At 47.4% G+C, this 23,277-nt stretch overlaps 1 protein-coding gene across 6 annotated transcripts in view; it reads right to left on the bottom strand.

The window, feature by feature from the left end:
- The window catches only part of col12a1a (collagen, type XII, alpha 1a), a 63,438-nt gene that overhangs the window by 21,833 nt on the left and 18,328 nt on the right, over window positions 1–23,277 (bottom strand). For 2 of the 6 annotated variants that reach the window (XM_030356428.1, XM_030356423.1), the window contains exons 15-42: window positions 22,943–23,212; window positions 22,324–22,516; window positions 22,033–22,157; window positions 19,887–20,036; window positions 19,684–19,803; window positions 19,355–19,519; window positions 19,089–19,235; window positions 18,779–18,918; window positions 17,793–17,922; window positions 16,580–16,725; window positions 15,696–15,825; window positions 15,192–15,328; window positions 13,707–13,836; window positions 13,183–13,322; window positions 12,580–12,712; window positions 12,281–12,301; window positions 11,200–11,339; window positions 9,155–9,284; window positions 8,731–8,870; window positions 8,145–8,274; window positions 6,217–6,237; window positions 4,677–4,816; window positions 2,954–3,083; window positions 2,696–2,838; window positions 2,302–2,431; window positions 1,292–1,411; window positions 754–900; window positions 432–548 (exon numbers count right to left, since the gene is read on the bottom strand). In XM_030356428.1, coding sequence (XP_030212288.1) covers window positions 432–548; window positions 754–900; window positions 1,292–1,411; window positions 2,302–2,431; window positions 2,696–2,838; window positions 2,954–3,083; window positions 4,677–4,816; window positions 6,217–6,237; window positions 8,145–8,274; window positions 8,731–8,870; window positions 9,155–9,284; window positions 11,200–11,339; window positions 12,281–12,301; window positions 12,580–12,712; window positions 13,183–13,322; window positions 13,707–13,836; window positions 15,192–15,328; window positions 15,696–15,825; window positions 16,580–16,725; window positions 17,793–17,922; window positions 18,779–18,918; window positions 19,089–19,235; window positions 19,355–19,519; window positions 19,684–19,803; window positions 19,887–20,036; window positions 22,033–22,157; window positions 22,324–22,516; window positions 22,943–23,212 — 3,765 coding nt within the window. The remainder of the gene's footprint in view (window positions 1–431; window positions 549–753; window positions 901–1,291; window positions 1,412–2,301; window positions 2,432–2,695; window positions 2,839–2,953; window positions 3,084–4,676; window positions 4,817–6,216; window positions 6,238–8,144; window positions 8,275–8,730; window positions 8,871–9,154; window positions 9,285–11,199; window positions 11,340–12,280; window positions 12,302–12,579; window positions 12,713–13,182; window positions 13,323–13,706; window positions 13,837–15,191; window positions 15,329–15,695; window positions 15,826–16,579; window positions 16,726–17,792; window positions 17,923–18,778; window positions 18,919–19,088; window positions 19,236–19,354; window positions 19,520–19,683; window positions 19,804–19,886; window positions 20,037–22,032; window positions 22,158–22,323; window positions 22,517–22,942; window positions 23,213–23,277) is intronic. The other 4 variants (XM_030356425.1, XM_030356426.1, XM_030356427.1 and 1 more) reach the window with 4 other exon arrangements.

Genomic DNA, 23,277 nt, shown 5'->3' with positions numbered 1-23,277 from the left:
GTTGTGACAGAGAGGGAGGTGTAGTGTTGGGGAAGACAAATAAACACAACGAGGGAAAGTACTAGACAAAGTGACTAAGACAAAATAATTGTCTCAATGTTTAGGGTTTTTTGACAGTCCTCAGACAAACTGAATCCACTTTAATTCTTTCCTTCCATCTGTTTGGGCCCTAGTCCCAGTAAACATTTCCCTTAAAAAAAAAAAAGTGTTTGAGATTCCCGGCACTATAGCTCTCCTCTCTGCTTCCTGCCAAGCCTTTCAGCTTCCAAATGTATGAACACAAAATGACTTGCATTCTTTGCATTCAAGGCTGAGCGATCGCGAATGGGTTGCGACGAAAAACAGATTGTCACACCTCCCTCGCCTATTGGCGACCAGAACACCAAAAAAAAAGGCGAAAGAAAACAAACACAAGCGTTCGTTGGACTTACGGTCGAAAGGCTTCACTTCCAGTCTGTAGGAGGTGGCGGCGCGGTGGGGGGCCCAGCGGATGCAGAACGAGTCATAGCCAACGTTGTAGGTGGTCAGGTCCGTCACATTCAAGTACACTGACAAAAACAATACAATAACACACTTAGTCCCGTCATTTATACCATGTTCAAGCCACCGGCCATAGAGGTCTATGGTAATAGCCAAGCGCTGAAAGTAAATTATCATAATGGATTACTGGAGCCGTTCAGTGTCGTTATAAATATATTCAATGTTTTTGCTTTGGGGGAAGCCAGAAGCCCCGCGGCTGTTCTCGGTACATACGTGTGGTGCCTTGGCCAAGCAGAGGCCCGCTCATGCCGCTGTTGTACAGGGCCAGAACCTTCAGGTCATAGGTGGTCCCGGGCTGCAGGTTCTGCAGCTGATGGGAGGTGACGTCGCCAACAGACACTTCCAGGGACTCGTCGGAACCTGAGAGCGGTCGCACGGTAGTAACACGGTTAACGCTCAAGGTAAATATCCGCGTTGACAAGCAGAACGCTGTGCGTGCCCGGAGCTTAAACAAAGCTAACAGGAAAATGGTTGATTGGAAATTGGGAGCTCTAGTCAAATCCTTATTGTTTTTTCTTAAAATAAATGTACTTTCACTTTACAATGTTTCAAACCTCTGGTTGTTGAGTTTAATTCCAGTACCCCTAGAGCTTTTAAAGAAATATAACTTTCGGGACTGATAACCATCGGTGGATCTTTGACGTCATTATGTTGTTTCCGACACAGCTGCTCCAGAAAGAGGTACAGTATCTGGCTGAATAACCCTGAATGATACAAAGAAAAGGACAGATCTGGAGTCAGGTCTCTGTACCTTCGGGTTGGTAGACCAGTTTGTAGCCGTTGACCTTGGATGGCGCGGGGTCCCAAGACACCCTGAAACGGGTGTACCACTCGTCCGACACCTGCAGGTTCCTGGGCCCCAGCATACCAACTGTAGTGAAAAGCGACAGCAACGGCAGAGGTCACGAAACAGAAGACGAAAATTAAACAAGCTTCACTTCCTCCCTCCATCCCTTCAACCCACTTATATTCTAATATACACACTCTTGAAACACAGTTCCCCTCTTGACTATATCCAAGCGGGTTGAGCCGTCAGCCAGTCATTTTAGTATTATCGGGTACATCATGGCTTCTTGTTTAGGAACTACGGTATTCATCTATCCTCCTCCTCCTGGCAGGTCCAATACGTGAAAGTGGATAGGCAGCTCTGCCTCCAGTGTAATTCGGTGCACACAGGGGAGAGAGCGCCAGTATGATTTGCAACCGGGTAATTTTGCTGGACGGCAGGGCCCTACCAGATTAGGAACAGTGGCCTGAAGCGTGGCCAGTTGGACGTTCCCTGGCAACGACTCCAGGCGCCCTTGGCCTTCATGTTAGCGCAAGGTTCCTTGTGTTATGGTTTCAATGATCCCGCTCCACAATTAAAGGATCAGCTTATTGGATGAGTGAAAAAGGCAAGCATGAGTGTGTGTGTGTATGTATGTGTGTGTAAATGTTGTGTGTGCGTGTGTGTGAGTCAATGTTCTGTTTGTTTGTGTCTGTCTGTCTGTCAGTGGCGTGCAAGCTTGAGAATGCCAGATACAATCTAATCCTTGACAAATGCCGACCCATTTTTCAATTTAAAGTCTCGGCTCCCTACAATCTGCTTCTTGCTAAACCCTGGTGACATTCAGGACCAAACGTGTGCATGACTGGTTTGTTTGATTTTATCCAATGGCTTGGTTTCCAGACATTAAGCCAACATAGAAATCTGGGCACACATGGTCTAGACTTTAGAAGCCCACAGCAGAGGCGGGTGAGGGCTGGCTGCCTGAGCCGTACCTGTGCGTCCGTCTCCCTCCAGCTCTCCTCCGGGACCGTCGGAGTAGATGGCGGTCACCTTGATGTTGTAGGGCGTGTCGGGATCCAGGTTCTCCAGGATCAGGTTGTTCACGTTTCCTTGGACCGTTGCCTGGGATCGGCAAAGGAATGTCGCTTGGTTAGTGAATAGGACTTTTAGTACGGATGGAAGCAGCAACAGGTGATAGGGGAAAGCGCGCACTGCCGCTGGGTAAGAAAGAGGTTGAAACAGACGAATCATCAGACGAAAACATCCTTGATATCAAAGAGCAGTCGCAGCCTTTTTGACATAAAGACGTTTCAAAAAGCTGGGAATACGTTTCATCACTAACACAGAGAGAGAGCAGAGTGGAGGGGGGGGGGGGGGGGTGCTTACATGCTCCTCGATGGGGTCTCCGGTGGTGGGGGCGTAGGTGATGACATACTGGACCACGGGCCCCAGTGCGTGCTCCCAGGACACAGACAAGGTGCTGGTGGTGGGGTCATAGACCCGCATGTTCCGGGGGGCGCTACGGGGAACTGGCGGGAAAAACAATACGGGATTAAGGTCGACGGATCAAACTGTGGTCCGCTGAATTTTGGTTAGACGTTAAGTTATGGCATTTCCCTGGAGAGCCAGCAGGTGGGTGCTTACGTGTGGTCCCCACGTCGCTGGCTGCGGGCCCCTCCCCGTCCTCGTACAGGGGCACCACGCCCACGTTGTACGGCGTGTTCGGCAGCAGCTGCTGCAGCATGGTCTCGGTGGTCCCCCCCGGCACTAGGACCTGCAACCCAGACGCCGCAGCGCGCCACATGGGTCAGGCTGGCTCAGAACCGCACCTCTCCCCGCACCGCCAGCGGGAAGACGTTATCGGGGCAGACTTTGACCCGGCATAGCAACAGACATATGTCATAAAAGCAAATGTTTTTCGCCAAAGGGGGAGATAAGTGTTCAAAGGGAGCATCTCTCTGGCTCACAACGGGCACCCAGATGCGGAGCGGATCGCCAACTTACCCCCGTCTTGGACGTCCGCCTCACACAACTATACTCTGAACTAAACTCTCTCTCTTTCCCTCGGTCCATCTCTCTTCCTTGCTGACAGCTGTCCATGGTGTTGACACTCTGGATGACCAGCCCCCCCCCCCTCCCTCCACATTTGCTCTGTGCTGTCAGCGCCATGAAAAGCAAGAGAGCCTGCAAGTTCTTTGGCTTGGATGTCGTAGGGGGCGGGGGGGAGGCGGGGTTGGTTGCGGGTGAGCGTCTGGGCTCAGAGAGAGTCTGTGGGGGCGTGGGGGTGGGGTCTTACTGTAAGAAACACCGGCCCAGCCGTGGTAAAGGCCATCTTCTCCTTGTGAGGTTGGTTTTCTGTTAATGTGCAGTCTGTCTGCAGCTACACACCCCTGTCTCTTTGTCCTGCTGATAACCACCAAAGTACACAAGAGTGTGCGTATGCATGTGTGTGTGCCTGCATCAACTAGTCCGATAATAAGGATTGGTTTTCTATCTTGCAAAACCAGGCGAGACATTTGCATGACTAGCTCTATGTCATGACATGTCAAAGAGCAGCAGGAACCATTCTGGCTCTTTAACCAGGCGGCACTAGCATCAGCCGTGACCCGTCCAGGTCATTACTTCTGAGCTAGAAGCCTCAGAGGAACTGTTGTATTTGATGGCGCTAATTGAAAAGGTCCCTGTTTGTCGGTTTCCGTGACTCCTCTCGCCCCTGCCACGGAGATGGGGCCAAATCCGGCCCTAAATGTCTGCCAATAATAAGCCCAGACGAGGGAGAGAGGATTTTCCCCTCGGTCATTATAATACAAACGACATCGCTCTTCAAAGGCTCTCAGTGTTGCACTGAGTCTGAGAGCAACACGCCCCTCTCGGCGGATGGCAGCTGTGCCATTTGTGTTTGGGTACCATGTAGGAGTTGTTTGTGGATTCTCTAAGCGTCACCAGACCTCCTTTCCACAGGAAAGACTGGAGCACACTGAGCCCAGATGCTAAATACTGTACTAAGGGAGTGGATTCGTTTAGTGGAGGAATGTCCGTTAAGAACACAAACGCGGTCGGAGATCGTAAGTCTCATTAGTGCCCTTTCAAAGTAACAGAGGATAAGATACAAGATACCATTTTGTAACATTGCAACAAGTTGTCAAATTGAGATGTAATGCATTGCATTTAATTGCTAATGGATTATATAGAATATGCGTATATATATATACAAAGAAAATGTATGTATTTATTTATTTATGCATACAGATGCATAACATATTATAATTAAATAATGTTTAGAAAAAGACATAGGTTACTACGCACTTTGCTACTTCCACAGCCACTCTCAGGGGATAAGAAGCAGGGCATGGAGGGCATTGCTCACCGACTCGGATGGCCCGCCGGTCGAGGGCGTGTAGACCACACGGTACTGCTGGACGGGACCCAAGGCGGCCTCCCAGCGCACGCTCAGAGTGTTGGTGGTGGGGTTGAACACATGGATGTTCTTCACAGCACTGCGCTCCACTGGTAGGGGAGATCGAAGGTGAGATGAATGGATGGATGGATGGAGAGAGAGAGAAGAATGGATGGGTGGAGGGAAGGAGAGAGAGAGAGAGAGAGAGAGAGAGAGAGAGAGAGAGAGAGAGAGAGAGAGAGAGAGAGAGAGAGAGATATGAATGGATGGTTGGAGGGAGAGAGAGAGAGAGAGATGAATGGATGGTTGCATTGAGAGAGAGAGAGAGAGAGAGAGAGAGAGAGAGAGAGAGAGAGAGAGAGAGAGAGAGAGAGAGAGAGAGAGAGAGAGAGAGAGAGAGAGAGAGAGAGATATGAATGGATGGTTGGAGGGAGAGAGAGAGAGAGAGATGAATGGATGGTTGCATTGAGAGAGAGAGAGAGAGAAAGAGAGAGAGAGAGAGAGAGAGAGAGAGAGAGAGAGAGAGAGAGAGAGAGAGAGAGAGAGAGAGAGAGAGAGAGAGAGAGAGAGAGAGAGAGAGAGAGAGAGAGAGAAGAGAGATATGAATGGATGGTTGGAGGGAGAGAGAGAGAGAGAGAGAGAGAGAGAGAGAGAGAGAGAGAGAGAGAGAGAGAGAGAGAGAGAGAGAGAGAGAGAGAGAGAGAGAGAGAGAGAGAGAGTGAGAGAGAGAGAGTGAGAGAGAGAGAGAGAAAGAGAGAGTGAGAGAGAGAGAGTGAGAGAGAGAGATATGAATGGATGGTTGGAGGGAGAGAGAGAGAGAGAGAGAGAGAGAGAGAGAGAGAGAGAGAGAGAGAGAGAGAGAGAGAGAGAGAGAGAGAGAGATATGAATGGATGGTTGGAGGGAGAGAGAGAAAGAGAGAGAGAGAGAGAGAGAGAGAGAGAGAGAGAGAGAGAGAGAGAGAGAGAGAGAGAGAGAGAGAGAGAGAGAGAGAGAGAGAGAGAGAGAGGGAGAGAGAGAGAGAGAGAGAGATATGAATGGATGGTTGGAGGGAGAGAGAGAGAGAGAGAGAGAGAGAGAGAGAGAGAGAGAGAGAGAGAGAGAGAGAGAGAGAGAGAGAGAGAGAGAGAGAGAGAGAGAGAGAGAGAGTGAGAGAGAGAGAGGGAGAGAGAGAGAGAGAGAGAGAGAGGGAGAAAGAGATGAATGGATAGATGGTTGGAGAGAGAGAGGTGAATGGATAGGTGGATGGAGAGAGACAAAGAGATGAATGGATGGGTGGAGGGAAGGAGAGAGATAGAGAGAGAGCGAGAGAGAGAGAGAGAGAGAGAGAGAGAGAGAGAGAGAGAGAGAGAGAGAGAGAGAGAGAGAGAGAGAGAGAGAGAGATGAATGGATAAATGGATGATTGGAGACATAGTTTCATGGATGATTGGATGGATACATGGAGAAAAGACGTGGGAAGGTATGGGAGGCAGAGATGACGAAGGTAAAGGTTTCAGTAGCGGACAGCTCACCATCAGGCCTGACTCTGTCCACTATTGGGGGAGGGGAGTCGTGAGGAGGGATGAGGATGACAGAGTAGATGAACAGAAGAGGACGAGATATGATTGAAGGTTGGAGGGTTTGAGTTTGTGGGAGTATGAAAAGTGAAGGAAGAATTGAAATGGTAATGATGAAGAGAGAGAACAGCCGGTGAGGACCAGTTCACTGTGTTTTTTACACGTACAAGCTTGAAACCACCAACACCTGTATTCACTTGTGTTCTAGTACATGAAGGACTTTGTACTCACACAGGTCTAAATGTTCTTAATCATCTTTCTCAGATCTAAATCACACACACACTGCCTAATCGTCTAGTTTTTTTGCATTCCTCCAAAATCAGTGGTCTAGAGACGTATAAAAGAGAGACCAAACAGTACCAAACTGATCACATGATTAAGTATCCATATAGTGACAGGGAACAGTGCTTTCCGGCCTCCTACAAAGACCTTTATAAAGATGTTGCCTCGAAATATCACAATCAACAGGACACTTGTTTAACGGATTGATTGTCTATCCTAGGTAAATTAATATTAACCACAGAAGAAGCCTACATTTTCCATCCGTGAAGGTTGCCCCTCTAAAACTTAAAGCAGATGTGTGCTGCTGTTGTGGCATTCTGAGTTGTGGCCTCATAAACACCGTGACAAGGAGACCCTGTGCGCCTCCTTATTTTGAAGTCTTTGAGATCAGAGACCACTCTGGTTTGAATTGAAGCTTTCGAGGCAAAATACATGCCGTCACCCAATGTTTCTTTTTCTGCTGAATATAGCCTGAGTCACTGACTGCTTGAACTGTAACGTTGAATTCAAGCTAGCTTCTTTGGGACAATGGCATGTATGTACTATCCCTGAGTACGATGACTCAAGGATAAATATAGTGTCATGTAAACAGTTTGAAGCCCGTGTTCGTCAGACATTATTTTTGAGTCTTTGTAATACGCTGTGTGTCTTTGTAATATGTTGGCATGGAAACCACTGGCTCCTGGCACAGAGGTCTTTATAAACATTTACGGCCTTCTACTTGACAGCCGTTAGACGCCAACTCACACCCAGGGGCGGATCAGACAAGACTCTAATGATCGACTAGGATGGAACACTGTCTGAGTCCGCAGGGAGGCTGAATGTTGGCCATTCAGTCCTGTCCCTTCTTCAACCCCGTCTCCAGCTTCAGCCTACCCCCTCTCTCCATCCCCCTCCCTCCCATCCCATCCTTAATGCGACCATCATCCTGTCCAGCGCCCGTCACTCGGCCCTCAAAACGGAGTCAGGAGACAGCATAGTGAGGCTGCCAACCCTGGAGGAATTCCTTCCTACGTAATCGCCCTTCAAATTGCTGACTCACTCGCAGCGCTGAGGTCGGCGGGTTTTAAATTGTAATTGTGGGAGAGCAAGCTGGAAAAGAGTGGCCTTTACTTAAAACGTTGAGCAAAAAAATAACATGGTTATGGCAGCGATCGCAGCAGAACACAGCACGTCGTGGTACATTTGCGTTTGTTTGTGAGCTGCGTTCATTTAAGACGGCGGTAATCGGGCATACATTAATGGGCTCCATAAGAAAGCCTTGCCCTCTAATCGACTTGGCTTGGCACGCACACTTATTGAATTGGCATTGGACGGTCCCACAAAGAAAGTCAACTTCCCTAACCGGAGGCTTTATTGGAACTTTAGTTAGCCAACGACTAAAAACAAAAGGTTTATTCAAGGCATATATAAAGGGAATTATCTTATAATAATCTTGGCTACGGAAAAAACATCTATTAGAAAGAATAATAATTCCCAGTTGTGTCCTTAATGCTGCGCCATCTTGGTGCATTGACATTCACCGTTAGCACTCTCTCTACTTTCACCGCGTTTCGTTACAAAATGGCATCTTTGTCGATCAGACAAAGGCAAACACTTACGTGTCTTCCCATCCTCAGACATGCGTTGTCCTTCTCCGTTGGAGAAGATGGGCACCAGGGTCACGGTATAGAGGGTACCCGAATCCAGGTTCTTCAGGACAGTGTTGTAGGTGCTTCCAGGCACCTGGGCCTTTGTTGAGAAACAACACATACACAGACACATGCACAGACACACACACACACACACACACACACACACACACACACACACACACACACACACACACACACACACACACACACACACACACACACACACACACACACACACACACACACAGACACAGACACACACAGACACACACACACAGGTTAAGCTTTTCCCAATGTTCCCAATGTCTTCATGCACATACAGGTAAAGATATACACAATATAGATATAGATAGACATATTTATCAATGAAGCAGTAAAAAGTAGGGTTATAGCCAATGGTGGGTCTACCCTTTTTCTTCAACTGTGTCTTTCTTGCTAGTGTGCTTCCTAATACCTTACTAGTGAAACCTTCTGAGTTACTTTAAGTTGCTCCTCACGCACACTGTCGACAGGCCCTAGCCTCTACCTTTTCTGTCCCCTCCAGCAGACCTACCGTCTCCTCGACACCTCCGGCGGCAGGCACGTAGTAGATCTTATACTGGCGCACGTTGCCCTCGGCGGCCTCCCAGTTGACGTTCAGGGTGCTGGTGGTGGGGTCGGTCACACGCAGGTTCCTCACGCCACCCAGGGGCTCTGGAAAAGGGGGCACAATGAGGGGGATTGTGTCAGGGATGATGGAGGGGGCTTTTTATTCATATCTTAAGGCCATCAAGATGCCTCTTCAATGAATCCCCTTTTGTCAAGGTTGCTTTTGTTTTACCAATGGGATTTGGGGGGGTTTTCCCTGTGGCCCGTTTGAGGGCTTAGGGTCAGGGGTCATCTTATCGTGTTTCAGAAAGGAAGGAAGGAAGGAAATGCGCATGACTGGCTTTTTGACAGCTGGGAAATAAATAATAACCCTGTTCGGGATGACTTACTGGTCGTGCCGAGGCCGGTGAGTTCACCGCCGGCCCCGCGGGCGTACACTGCGGCCACGGTGATGGAATACTCTGTGTTGGGGGTGAGCTTGGGCAGTAGGACTGTGGTCTTCTTTCCTCCAACCTGAGTCTGGTTATGGGGAAAGAAGAAATAATGGAAGCCTGTTTGGTCCGCTGCACGCCGTTAGCACTTTTTCTGTTCCCTTTTTTTACGATGGAAACTGTTCAATATCGACCGTTCCAAGTTATAAACTCAATACGTTTAACATGTAAATCACGAGTTTGGTTTCTGGAACTGCCTGTTTGCCAGGGCTCATGATGTTCTTTATAATGCATCGCTAAGGGGAATACGAAACATTGATGGAATTTTCAAAAAACCTGTCAAATAAATTAAAGCTAGTTATTAGCAATAAAAAGACAATAATAACCCCATTAACACAAACAAGTCGATAGAATAACAGTTTGGTTTTATGGCTGAGATACAGAGCTTAACAACTTTCCCAGGGCTTTCCTGAAATTTATGTCAATAAACTGATGGAAAAAACGGATCTGAAAACAACTACAATGCCAACAAATGTTGGCTGTATATTGTTCGACTTTTGTAAATCGATAGTATACTCTGCCGGGGCCAAGTATAGTAAGGCAAAACCAAGATTTCTGTAACTGTCCAAATATTTCTTCTTGGTCTATACTTGTGGTTGTATATTTATGGGTCAGCATGTATATCTGTTTGTCTTTCCAATTTTGAGACAATCAATTTTTCTCGACATCTCACTGATCTCTGCAATTACGAGGAGGAGACTGGGATCAAGAAAAATCGGAATTGTATCTAAGCAACGGCATAAAAATCCCTTGAATCAGCCAGTCATTTCAACGAGTACGTGTCTCTACAGAGGACATATGAAAAAGGCCCATTGGCCTCGCCGTGTGTGTGGAAACCCAGCTGGGTCACCTAAGGGACTTGGCTCCAGGTTCCAGACCTTTCCCTTCCAGTTTGCTTTTAGTGCCTCAACCTTTATTTGTTGTGATCTCACGCAGGGAGTCGGAGCGGTCGCGCTTCTCCAATGAGCAGGAGGGAAAACATTCCATTCTTTTCTAAGAATGGAAAACAGGTCACCAACCGAGGCCTCTGACAGCCCTCCTGCGGCGCATCAGCTTCAAGCAGCCTTTGAAGGGACGAATAATCACTGGAGAAATCCACCAAAGGATAACATGTATTGTTACTAGTGCCATTTACATGGAGAAACCCTGAATTCACCCTAACAACGCAAACATCTGGGAGAAATAATAAAGAGAAAACAACGTTCCGTCGAGCTTTACAGGAACTAAAGACGTTAGGTTAGACAAACGCTTCAGACAACGTTTACAACATTCCAAGACAAAGACCCCCTTGATGTACGTGTTGTGATCTACACACAGCACAAGCCTTCCAAGTGGAGGCAGTTTGACTCAGTTTAAATCTGCTCCACACACATATAAACTATGTACACGTAAATCCAGATGCATATAGGGTCGTAGATTGCCTAATTCCCAAGCATAACCATCTGTTTCTAGTAAATGGCCAATGCGTTGTCCTACTAAATCAAGAAGTGTACTACAAAAGTGGCGCTCAATCTTTGGCTCTAAAACCGTGTCATGGGAGGCCTGACGAAGGCCTACTTTGGGAGGTTGCTTCTAAATACTGAGGTTCGGGGATCTCAGAGAGCTGCTCGCGGACAAATATATCGCAAGTTAAGATATGCTCCAAGGATTGGGGGTCGCAGGATCTTGGCTCAAGTCTTACGGGGCCATTTAGGGCGGGTGTGCTCCCGGGTTTATCTGTGTGCAAATGATGGATGCATCGGCTATAAAACGTTAAAACCGTTCCTAACCTTCCAACGTCTATTATGAACTTTTGTGCTCATTTCATTTGTAGCAAGAATATCAGCGCCAACAAGTCGCATAATATCCCTGTGTCCGTTGTTTGTGGAACAGCATGTACATACTATCCGACAATTATACTGTCCAATGTTTTTCTCTGATGTAAATACAGTGGGTGGCCCTACCGTCTGGCTCCGGCCCCCTGCCGTGGGGACGTAGGTGATCTTGTAGTTCTGGACACGGCCCCCCGCAGGGTTCCACCTGGCGTTCAGCGTGGTGGTGGTCTCGTCGAACACAACCAGGTTGGTGGGAGGGTCGGGGGATACTGCCGACACAAGCAGGAAGCACACACACAAAGTTAGGTCTATGCCGATGTGTCTGTTGTTGACTCTGAATGACAGAGTGGTTGAAAACATCCCCTTAAAGACACAATCCTGATGTTTGAATACGTTACTATGGAGACGTATTTACTCTTTTACAAGGAGCCTCCAATCCTTTATGTGTTGACTTACACTTGGTTTAAATCAACGCGAATGAATCGTACATTGTACAATCACACTCTTAAATAACGAGAAAATGGCTTCTACTGGCAGTAGAATTCAAGGATTGTGGCTTCAAAGAAGAAAAGACGGCACTTTGCCTTTTCTTATGCAAGGATGGCTGGATGGTAGCATAGATAAATCATGGATGGATGGGAAGCAACATTTTTGGATGGAGGGATGGGTTGATGGATTGATGGAGGGATGGAGGGAGGGATGGATGGATGGATGGATGGAAGGATGGATGGATGGTAAAATGAATGGTTGGATGACAGGATGCATGGATTGATGGCTGCATTAATGGTTAAGGAACAGTTTCCAAGCAATGATGAACATGATGATGATTTCGATGATCCGAAACAACGTAAGAGGGAGGAAACTGCTATCTTGCCAGGCAAGCATAGCAAAAACCCTGAACCACTCCTTACGTTTTTCTGAGCAAGAACATAGCGTTCTGTAGTCGGCATTCACAACCTGATGATGATTGACATGGACGATGGGATGTAAACCAGACAACAGACAGACACACACATGATCATGAAAATCTCTGTTCAGCCACAGAGCCGCACCATCGGACCAATGAATGGGTTAGATGCCTTGCTCAATGGCACAATGATGCTCGGTCGATGGACTAGTGATGATGGATTGATGAATAAATTAATAAACATGCTTTCATCACGTCAGGGGATGGGAGGGAACCCCTTTTGTTTTACCGCCTCATACTTACATCCAACCATTTTCTTGGGCACTATAGAGGCAGAAATAGAGAGTGTAATGGATCGATTCTTTACCCCACATTTGACATATGCTGTAGTTAACTTGTAGTCTAGTATCTCCTAACTGCTATTCAGCATCTTATCAGGAAATAATGAATCATTATTTCAGCGGCAACTGTAATGAAATCAAACAAAAATCACATGGAAGTCCATTCATAACATTACAAAATCAATTTAGCTTTTGTTTTTCGATAAAATGTGGAATGAATTTGCCGAACCGCCGAAGCGATCGCCAGGGAGTGGGTCTTACGTGTGCGCTCTGTTCCCAGGAGGTCCTCGCTCTCAGATTCATCGGGGTAGATGGCGGTAACAGACACGACGTAGGGCGTGTCCGGCTCCAGGTTCTCCAGCAGATGGGTGGTTTCATCGCTGTTCAAGATGGCCTGAGGAAGAGGGGAAACACCAGAAGATCCAGGGTTTCACAGGTAGCTGAAGCAGCCCAACCATTGTTTTGAGCAAATGTTCTTTTTGCTGGCATTTGGGGACCTCCCCCAACACCACCACCGCCACAGTTTCCTACTATCACCTGGAGGAAACCCTGCAAACATCATGTACAGGAAGCAGATGGATGAGGATTCCAGTCGAGTCATTATGAGAAAAGAACCCCTAAACTGACTTTTTCATGGTCTTTGTGTGTGTGTGTGTGTGTGTGTGTGTGTGTGTGTGTGTGTGTGTGTGCGTCGTGTGTGTGTAGGTGTGTGCGGGTTGCAAGGCATCCTGTCAGTTTTGCAGATGTTCCCAAATGAAAAACAATCTTTATCCATCCCTAGCCATAGATCCTTCTGCGGTACTCATTACAAATGAGCATGTATGAATGAACGTGAGGCCTGTGGACAGCCTGGTGTTCTCTTACGAATTTGGGTTCGCTGTCTCCTTTCTTGGACCAGCCGATACGGTACAGCGCTACATCAGGGGCTCCGTGGTCCCAGTGGGCCTTGAAGCTCGTCTGAGTAACCTCAGAGAACCGCAGGTTCTTAGGGGCAGGAACCACATCTATGGAGCAAACACAAACACGTACACATTATTGGAGCACCGCCATTACGGCGCAGCCCATTCAAATGAGACGGCAGTCAACTTCATTCCATGGTTTTGAGTTGTACGTGGCAATGGAATGAAACACAATATCACTGTTGTCAGTGCTTCTTTTCCTTTTACATTGCAAAAAAAACTATAGAAACAATATGCCCCAATCCAAGGTTTGGAAACTAGTTTGTTTACCACGCAATCAAAGTTTCGCCTCAACCCCCTAATCCCCTAGGCTTTAAGTTCCCATCTTTCCAGAGTGTGGCGAGAGACTGAGGGAGAGGGGTCGGAGAGAGAGAGACATGCATTTCCATCAGAAGGCAAGTGTGGGGATGTGACTGCTGCGTCTCCTACCGGTGATGGCCTCTCCCAGCATGGGCTCGGCAGGTCCCTCGGCATACACGGGAGTGACCGCAATCGCATACTCGGTCTGGGAGATCAGGTTGTCCAGCTGCCTGGTGGTAACACCTCCGTCCACTTCCAGCTGGGGGAGAGTCAAACACCGGCACATTAGCATGAAAGGACTGTATTAAGGGGAAACGTTGTTTTACGAGGAGGTATCAATCATCTAATGCATTAATCAAGTAAGGGGGAACTTAGAAGGTCCCCACTTCCAGGACGCGTAGCCAAATGTTCCCCCAGGCCTTGAATAAAGTCTCGATTCTCAGTGTGTTGTAAACTTGACACAAAGGCCTCAAATTTCTGCTCGTGTTCCCGAAGCCGAAGAATAACAAAACGGTGTTCTCCTGAATATTTTTCCTTGAATATCTGGAATCACAATGATCCTTTTTGCTGCTGCGAGTCCCCCTTCCCTTTGAGTTATGGGACTATCAAGAAGATCAAGCAATCACTCATTTTGAGCACCGTTGGGCTTATACTCCCCTGCTATATCCGGACATTTGTTTTCTCGTTTGTATTGTAAATCAGAGATGGCGCTCTGCTTGATTTGCTAACTGCAATGATACATTGGCCTTTTTCCGAGTCATGACAACTGTTGACTATATTTGGATGGTGTGTGCGCCATGCTGTCTCGAATGATATATCTCAGGTCAGACGGAGAACCCAAGGGAAATCATGGTACTCTTTCACCTCTCAAGCAACAAGCAACCACATACGTTGCAACTGTCGAACTTCAATATCAACATCAAGTTTCATCAGAGTTTATAAATATTTGCTTTCTAAGGAGGAGTTTAGAAAGTAAATGTAGAAGTCAATGTACCGTGATTAGTGAACAGAATGTATTCACTAACCCCCAGTTAGTGAGAGAGTCCAACCACAAACCCACAGCAATACAGTGGTGGTGCCCTTTTAAAGTCGTGCGCCACTGCTATGTGGAATAAACATATATCTTGTATGAGGATCTATACAGAAATGCCTGAGCTTGGTTCGCCGGCTGCTTCTTCCATTAGAGGGGGGGGCGCCCTTGGTGGGTCCAGTGATCCATAGGTCAACCGAAACTCTCGTCTCTCTCATCCCTTTCAAACATAATGTCTCCAGCAGACAACAAGGATGAGCGCACAGAGAGAACAAAAAAACGGAATGCAGCGGACAAGGATGTCCTTGGGACGGCGTTTACATGACCTTTCCACATCTTTGAGGTGTTCAGAGCGATGTCCATGAGGTGAGGCGTTCTTTGCGATTACAGGAAATTCTTCGGAGGTCCCTTTCTTCATAGTATAAATGTTTACAGCGCTGTCTATGAGGTGTGGTATTATTTTTGGGAAAATAGGAAATTCTTCAATGGTCCCTTGATAGGTCTGATGTGGATGTGTGCAATTTTAACAAGCGGGCCAGAGAGACCCGATTACAAGGTTTCTGGGCGTGGGATCCGAAGCTCACCTCTTTGGCCTCTCCGTTATCGGGCTGGTAGGTCACGAGGTACTTAATGACGGGCCCGGGCGCGGCGTCCCAGTCGAGCCACAGGGTGCTGTGGGTCACGTCTCGCACCCTCAGCTTCCCAGAGGGTGGCCTGGGTCCTGGGAAGAGACCGGAAAGTGTTGTTTGACATTCAGTGACATTCAGTGCAATCAATGAATCTCTGTCTCCGTATTTTTACAGATCTTTTTTTTACCGGCACACATCAAGTGTTAGTTTATTGTTTTTCATTGTTCTACAGAGTGAGGATTAATTTAATCGAATCATTTGGTTGAATCACTTACATGACAAAGAAGCTTCTCGGCTTCTCTGTGATCAAGGATTAAAGAAGCTACTTTAATCTAGCAGGGATGTCTTAAAATAATCCAACCGTTGCTACAGCGAGCAGAAAAACCCTATTGCCGACTGAGGTTCACATCACGTGGTGGGCCGCGAGTCAACGCTCAGCGAGGGCCTGGCCGTACGTACGGGTGACTCCCTGGTCGGTGAGGGGCTCGCTGGCCAGCTCCCCGTGCAGGGCGAAGAGGGACAGCGTGTAGGCAGTGTTGGGATACAAGTTGTCCAGCTGGACCTCCGTCGTCTCCCCTCCCACTCGCATCTGCAAGGGAGGACCAGGTCACGGTTAAACACATGGCTGCGAAGAGAGGGAGGAAGGGAGGGGGGCGAGGGGGGGGGAAACCTTTTTTTCTCTCTCTTCCTTCCCCGGCTCAGAGAGAGCGTTTCCCGAGGATGATGAGTCCGCTCCAATTAAGAGCCGCTGGGTTTTAACACTTCATGAGCAGAACCATGACGCTCGTCTGGCAGCGAGCGCTCACGGCTCTGCCCAGCCCTTTGTGTATTGTGGCAGGTTTTGCTCTTTTTCTTTTTCTGTTTGTGTTTCTGTTTTTTCCCTCTGTTTCAGCCCATTCCTTCCTATGGGGAACACTGGCGGCTTTGTACAATGTTGTTAAAGTGGATGACATCTGTATTCTGTCAGGATCTTGCTGACATGCTTTTGGAGTTTGTTGGTCACCGGGCAGGATGTGAATAAATGTGTATGTGTGTGTGTGTGTGTTTGTGTGTGTTTGAGTATGTGTGAAAGAGAGAGAGAAAGTGTTAGATAGAGATAGTGTGATCGAGGGACTGTGTGTGCGTGTGTGTGTATGGGTCAGCACTATCTGTAGTGTATTCTTACTTGACGCGTGAAGGTGGTGTGTCTACGTATATATGCATGCATATTTATCTCAGAGGTGTGTGTGTGTGTGTGCGCATGTGTGTGCCTGCGCGCATACACAAACGCACCTCCTATATGTGCGTCTGTGCATATGCATGTGCGCCTGTTGATGTGTGTGTAGGCCAGTGGTCAGCCTCACCTCCAGCTCCCTGGCCGGCTGCGTGGCGTTGATGGTGCTGTAGAGCAGCATGTATCCCGTGGCCCCCAACGCCTTCTCCCATCTCACCCTCATGGTGGTCACCTGCTCGTCGTAGATGGTCATCCGAGTCACGGCGCTCAGGGGCACTGGGGAAAGGGCACGCACGTCAGCGATAACGCAGGAGGCATCATCGGTGACATCACCGCAGATGCCCGTATATGGCGTTGGTGGGGTCCTGTTCGAGCACCATTTGATGACGGCTAACGGAATTGTCAAGTCTACTTGTATGTTTCGTTATGAGCACATATACACACAATATTCAAGTCCGCACCATGTATGCTTGGCATACTGTCTACTTTGGCCATCCAAAGACAGGATATAGAGAGAACTTATGGGAGAACGTATGGGTGTGCTTTCATGGAGGTCTGCCTTTGACTTAAGCTATAAAATGTAGTGCTATTCGGGAGTTAAGACATAAAAACAACAAACAAGAAGAACTTGAAAGAAAGCGAAGCGAGGACTCTGAAGAGCTGCTAAGCTTTGTTGGGGACTTTTACTGTGTTAGGGTTAACTCAATTATGCGCCCGCTATCACCACACTGCCACATATTGTGCTAGAAACAAGTCCAACAGGCAACTGTTTGATTCTTTGATTCACGTCAACCGCGGCGGAAACCCAGTATTTGGAAGAGGGAAATTGTTTTGTAATATTATGCAACTGAATCCAAGACTTGTACTGTGGGTTATTGTTGAAAGGATTCAGAAAGAGTTTAAAAACATTGCACAACGCTCAGATGTTGGGTGCTGTAAAAGAAGTCTAGTATGAAACTGTTGATGCGGCCAAAAAACATCTGCTCTTTTACTACTGAAAGCAGTAAAAGACGCTTCCAAGGACTGCCATTTAATATAAACCATGCATATCTCATTTCGTTCCCAATAACAGGAAATCGTGTGCCGCCTGCCAATGACAAACTCATATATTGAAAGTTCCTCCTCCTTTCGAAAAGAGCATGAAGAAGAAGATTGAATCAGTGAGTGAACCTTGTATGAAGAACCTACAGTCATGGGCGATCAAGTCCGAAAATCCAATATCAGCTTGCTTTAATAAGTTGCTTCACATGCACTCTTACACCTTAGGACACACACCTGTACTATGGGCTATAGGGATAGGAGTGACAGGCTTGGAGGTGAACTGAATGTTGCGAAACACTCACACGTGGTCTCCGCCCCTCTGAGTGGCTCGCTGCTCTCCTCTCCGATCACAGAGTACACGCTGACCTGGTATTCGGTCAAAGGGTTGAGGCTCTGCAGAACCACGGTGTTCTGGCTGCCGTCAACAAACACCTGTTGGCGATAATAAAGTTACAGCAGGTGTGTGTGTGTGTGTGTGTGTGTGTGTGTGTGTGTGTGTGTGTGCGTGTGTGTGTGTGTGTGTGTGTGTGTGTGTGTGTGTGTGTGTGTGTGTGTGTGTGTGCGTGCTTGAGCTTGTCTACGTGTGTGTATGTTTGTGTGTCTGTGTTTGTTGTCTGTCGTGGATCCATTGTGAAATATGTTTAAAAAAATATAAAACACATTTTCTGTTGTGCTAATAATAGTAAACGAGCAATTGGTTTTAAGCTGCACAACAAACAATGGCTCTATTTGTCTTCACACGTAACCACAAGTGGCTCTTTTTTAAAAAGCTCCAATTAAAACCACAGAGGCCTCTGGCCTAAATTGAGCTGGAGACTTCCAGATCCCCCACTCAGAAATCATAACCTCAGCCACCGAGTGTGCTAACAAAGAAAACCATTGGAGCTGAACAAAAACTAACAAATTATATGTGTAATTGAATTCAGACGCACACAAAAAAATGGATTTGTTGCATATATCCTGAGGCCTTGCAGGAACCCTGCTGGCAAATAGAGCAATGAGCCCAAGAGACGAAATTCATTATTTACTTTCTAAATTGTAATCCGCTTTTACGGCCTTCAGAGCTTTTCCCTGCTTTGCACTCTGTATAATGAAGAAACCACACAGTGTGAAGGACGTTTGGGAAGGTTTAAGGAACGTTTTCCCTTTACTCAACATCAACCACACTGTGTCAGGGGACATAGCCAGAGCCAGAACCCAATAAAGGCAGATCTGCCAAATGCACTACACTTTCCACAATGCTCCAAAGAAATGTGTATGCAACCAGCTCTTTGGAGTGCATCCATACCTGTTGTGGGCGTCCGGACACGTCCACGTACTCCACACGGAACTTCTCCACTGGGCTGGAAGGGGCCATCCAGGTGGCTCTGAAGGAGTAGTGGGTCACCTCGGAGGTCACCAGGTCTGTGGGGGCCTCGGGGGCGTCCCCTTGTCATTGTGGGAAAACAGAAGAACGTGAATGACTTGAGGATTTGTCTTCTCTGAAATTTGACCTTCAGGAGATAAAGGGATAAAATAATTGAAGACATCTCCCGTGACTACAGACAGTAAATAACATTGTCCGATAAACATATGAATACTTTTCCCGACAAATATACCTGATCCCTTGACACTGTTGCAGAGGTTGTCCGTAACGCGGTCCACGATGTCCAGAAGGAAGGAGAAGTCTTTAACGTTGTACATGTGGATATCATCCGGGTCGGAGGCGATGGACCTCAGCTCGTTCTCATCAGCGTTCTTCACGCCTAACAGATTACAAAGAGCAAGGATGAATGGGCTACTTTGACTCCAAATAGGCATTATATTAAAAAGCATCTCATTTTTTATATCGCGTTAATCAGCAAATTTCACATCGTGAGCTCACCGATGGCGTACAACTCAATGCCTTGATCCCGCAGGTTCGCAGAGTTTGCGATGATGTCATCCTGGGACTTGCCGTCAGTCACCAGAACACCTATCTTACGGGCCTTGGTGCGCATCCCCACGTTGTCCTTGAAGTTGTTCTGGAGGATGTAGTTCAGAGCGAGACCTGCGACATGGACACGTACATTATTCATCTGTCACACAGTTAGGAAAGTACCATGGCTATATGAACATACGTTTAACTCTTGTACTCTTCTACACAGCGATATAATATTGTACTTTCTGATTGCATTACCTGACCCACGACATGTGCATCCTAGGCTAGCTTACCGGTCATGGTGTTTCCCCCCTTGTACGGTAGGTTAGCAATAGCCTCCAGCAGCGAGTCCCGGTTATCGTGAGCGTTCAGATGCCACTCAGTTTTGGGGTCTCCACTGTACTGGGCCAGACCTAAAGCAATCACCCATGGTTAGGTTAGAACAACGCATACCGCAGCCAGACACGAGAATTGACTTTTCGTCATCGAACCCTACCGATCTGGACCCTCTCGGACCCGATGTCGAACACCCCGACCATACGGGCGATGAAGGCTCGGATGGTTTTGAAGTTGAGACGTCCGATACTCCAGGAGCCGTCCACCAGGATCACGATGTCGGCCTGAGCCTTGGTCTTACACCTCACGTCTGAGAGGTCAGTGGGGGAAGGCGTCCCCCGAAAACTGTGTTGTTATTTCTTTCAAATACAAATCTCACAAAATGTACAAAGAATTTGGTGGATCATGTGAGAAAAATGTTTACTTTAAGGTAGTGAAAAATCAGATTGAGCGGAGAGAGGGATAGAGAGTATGGAAAGGCGCATGGGAAAAAAAAATTTTAGGTCACGGTACAAGGATGTTGAACTTGACCACACATCAATAGCATTTCCCCCCAGGGACTCATTAGAACAAACATTTTTTACACAGTCACATAAACACACAATATTTAGTCTCTGCTCCTCCTATTGAGATCCATATAAGAGCACATTCATTCCTCAAAGTTCTTCCCAGACGTTCTCAGTCTTTCCCCCGGGATCAACACGAGTATTCAGAGCCATGGCTGGGATTGTATCAACATTTGCTGCGTCATTTTTCCAAGGTGCGATGCGGAAGCATGCACTGACGGGCCCATAAAGGACAGTGGGCCTTCTGAAAGAGACACAGAGACACAGAGAGAGAGGCTGCTGTGTGGTAGGGTCGCCCCTCGGCTTGACTTGTTCCTGGCACCTGCTTGGTGAAAAGTGAGGCATCCGTTCCATCGAGGCCTAACAGAAGGCCTGTGGATGCACTGAGGGAAAAGGCAAGACGTTGTATGATCTGTCACTGTCTGCAATTAAAAAACAGCTCACATCATGATGTGGGATTTCCAGACCCAATACACCCCAACCCTCCCCCCCGCCAACCCACACAAAAGGACACACACACCGTCCCCACAACACTTGCCAAACCTTCTGGACATCTGGTTATAGACCAGATGTCAACTTAAAATGAATGGATGAAGTGAGAAATATACATACAGACAGGTGCAGAAAAACACAGACAGGCAGACAGACAGACAGACAGACAGACAGACAGACAGACAGACAGACAGACAGACAGACAGACAGACAGACAGACAGACAGACAGACAGACAGACAGACAGACAGACATTGAATGGAAATGAGAAATATACGACTTTAAGGGAGATTTCATTCTACTTACAGTGGTCAGGGTTCGGTTAGTCTTCCTCACAAGTCATGTATTATTATCTTTAGCTGGCAGGATGCCTTATTTGGTTGGTGTCAACTAATGAGTTGCAATTGGATTTGGAGTTGGAATAAATCATTTTCAAGAAATTGTGCTTTCCATGATTTGCATTTCACTGACTCTCAAGATTTCATCCTTGCTGATTAAGGTTTTTTTTTCTTGCCCTTGTTGGGGCTTGGGTCAGGGGGTGTCATACCTATTTGGCCTGTTAAGCCCATTAAGACTGTAATGGTGATTAAGGGCTATACAAATACAATTGAATTGAATTGAATTTACTCTGAATGTTTTTATACAGTTGTAAAAGTCTAAAGGGAACAGTCTGTGAGTGTTTTTCTCTCTTACATTCCTCTTCACTAGGGATGGTTCAAGGTGAGCGTCAGGAGGTTTCAGAGATAAACTGGCACATTGTTAAGACTGGGGATGGAGCAGCCTCTATTCTATCTGCCTGACCCTCAGCGACATCAACATGAGTATCTGCTCTTCATTAAGACCAGGCCCACAGCTGGGCTGAGGGAAACCTTTTGTGGAACATTCTGTCGAGCACACTTTCTCTCACTTTCGCACATGCTGTCTGACTGCCATCCCCTTAATATGCCATTATCACAAATTAGAGCTAAAATAAATGAAGCATATGTTGGCTAGGTCTGTCCCAGCTATGCATAGAGGACCCAACATGGAAAAAACAACACTGCACAAGGAAAGCCCAGAAAGAGGCCAGATGGAAATATCATTATGCCTGCAATTCTGTGAGACAATCCTCTTTAAGGAAAGTGGAAAACGGCATAGTTTACAGCCAGTGGCATTTGGAGAGTATTTTCCGAGTGCAACATGTCTTCATTGTCTACGAATGTTTGACAAAGGTCCCACCGTACAGTAGACGTTACACCATGGGCTTTACCTGTGGGTTGGTAGGCGGGGGGCCCGGGTGCGTCAGAGAGAGTGGTTTTCTCCTCCCCAGCCAATGGCATGCTCTCTCCACCGTCAAACATCCCAAACACACTGACGGAGTACTTGGTTCCCGCTCTGTGGCACAGAACAAAGCGCTTGCATGAGCCTCCGACCGTCTTAACAAAGCCATAGAGCTTGAATGCAACCAGACTTTCTTTTACGAAAAACAAAGGAAATACTTCAAAGAAGGTCAGAAGAAAAAGAAGAAGAAGAGGAAGAAGAGGGGAAGAAGGAGACACACCTTAATTCCTCCAGCACCACTGTGTTGTCATAGGGGCCCACTTGGAGCTCTCCCAGGTCGATGTCGTCTCCTGAGGGGTGGAATGTGACTTTGTAGCCCTTCACATCCCCGGGAGCGTGGTCCCAGGTCACCCGGAAACTGGTCTTGCCCGGCTCAGAGGTCTGGAGGTTCCTGGGCCCCTTGTAAGGAGACACTGGAGAGGGAGGGGGGGAAAACAACAAGCAAAGACCACTTATTACATGACCGCACATTAGGGTGATGAAAAGGAGTGCGATATGAAGAAAATAATAACAATAAATATATATATATACATAAATTAATTCATAAAAGATATATACATATATATAAACTGGAAGAAAATAGTTTGCATGTGTTGGATTGAAACGATTGAACAAACAATTAGTGTTTGTGGCAAAAACACTGACCAGCTGTTCTTCATCTCCCACAAAATGTAATCGAACAGAAATCTGCATAAGCGTTGGAGCGAAACAACTGAACTAACGAGTGTTGGCGGTGTGATCCAGATAACCCCAACCGCCTAAAAATAACAAAAAATCAACTCTCCCGTCACACAAAAAACGATTTGGAAAGCGATTGTAGTAAGGTCACACCAACGTACGTGTGGTTCCATCTCCCTCCCTGGCCTTGCCCTCCCCCGCGCGGTAGACGGGGATGACGGTGATGTCGTAGGTGGTCAGGGGGGTCAGCCTACGCAGGACGGTGGTGGTGGCTCCGCCGCCGGGCACCTTGGCGGCCAGCTGGCGCCCGCCCTGCCGGGGCCTGTAGGTCACGCGGTAGTTGACCACGTTGCCCGGCGCCGGCTGCCAGTCGACCTTCATGCTCTTCTCCGTCTCCTCCGATACGACGATCATCTTGCCGGCGGCCGAGACTGTGAGGAAGGAGACATCAGATTAGAGTGGTGGGGTTAGATGGATGGTTCGGGTGGCCGGATGG

The sequence above is a fragment of the Gadus morhua genome, chromosome 5 (assembly GCF_902167405.1).
Source record: "Gadus morhua chromosome 5, gadMor3.0, whole genome shotgun sequence".
Classification (NCBI taxonomy): Eukaryota; Metazoa; Chordata; class Actinopteri; order Gadiformes; family Gadidae; genus Gadus; species Gadus morhua.
Note: the sequence above shows the minus strand (reverse complement) of the source record. Positions and strands in the feature narration are given on the sequence as shown.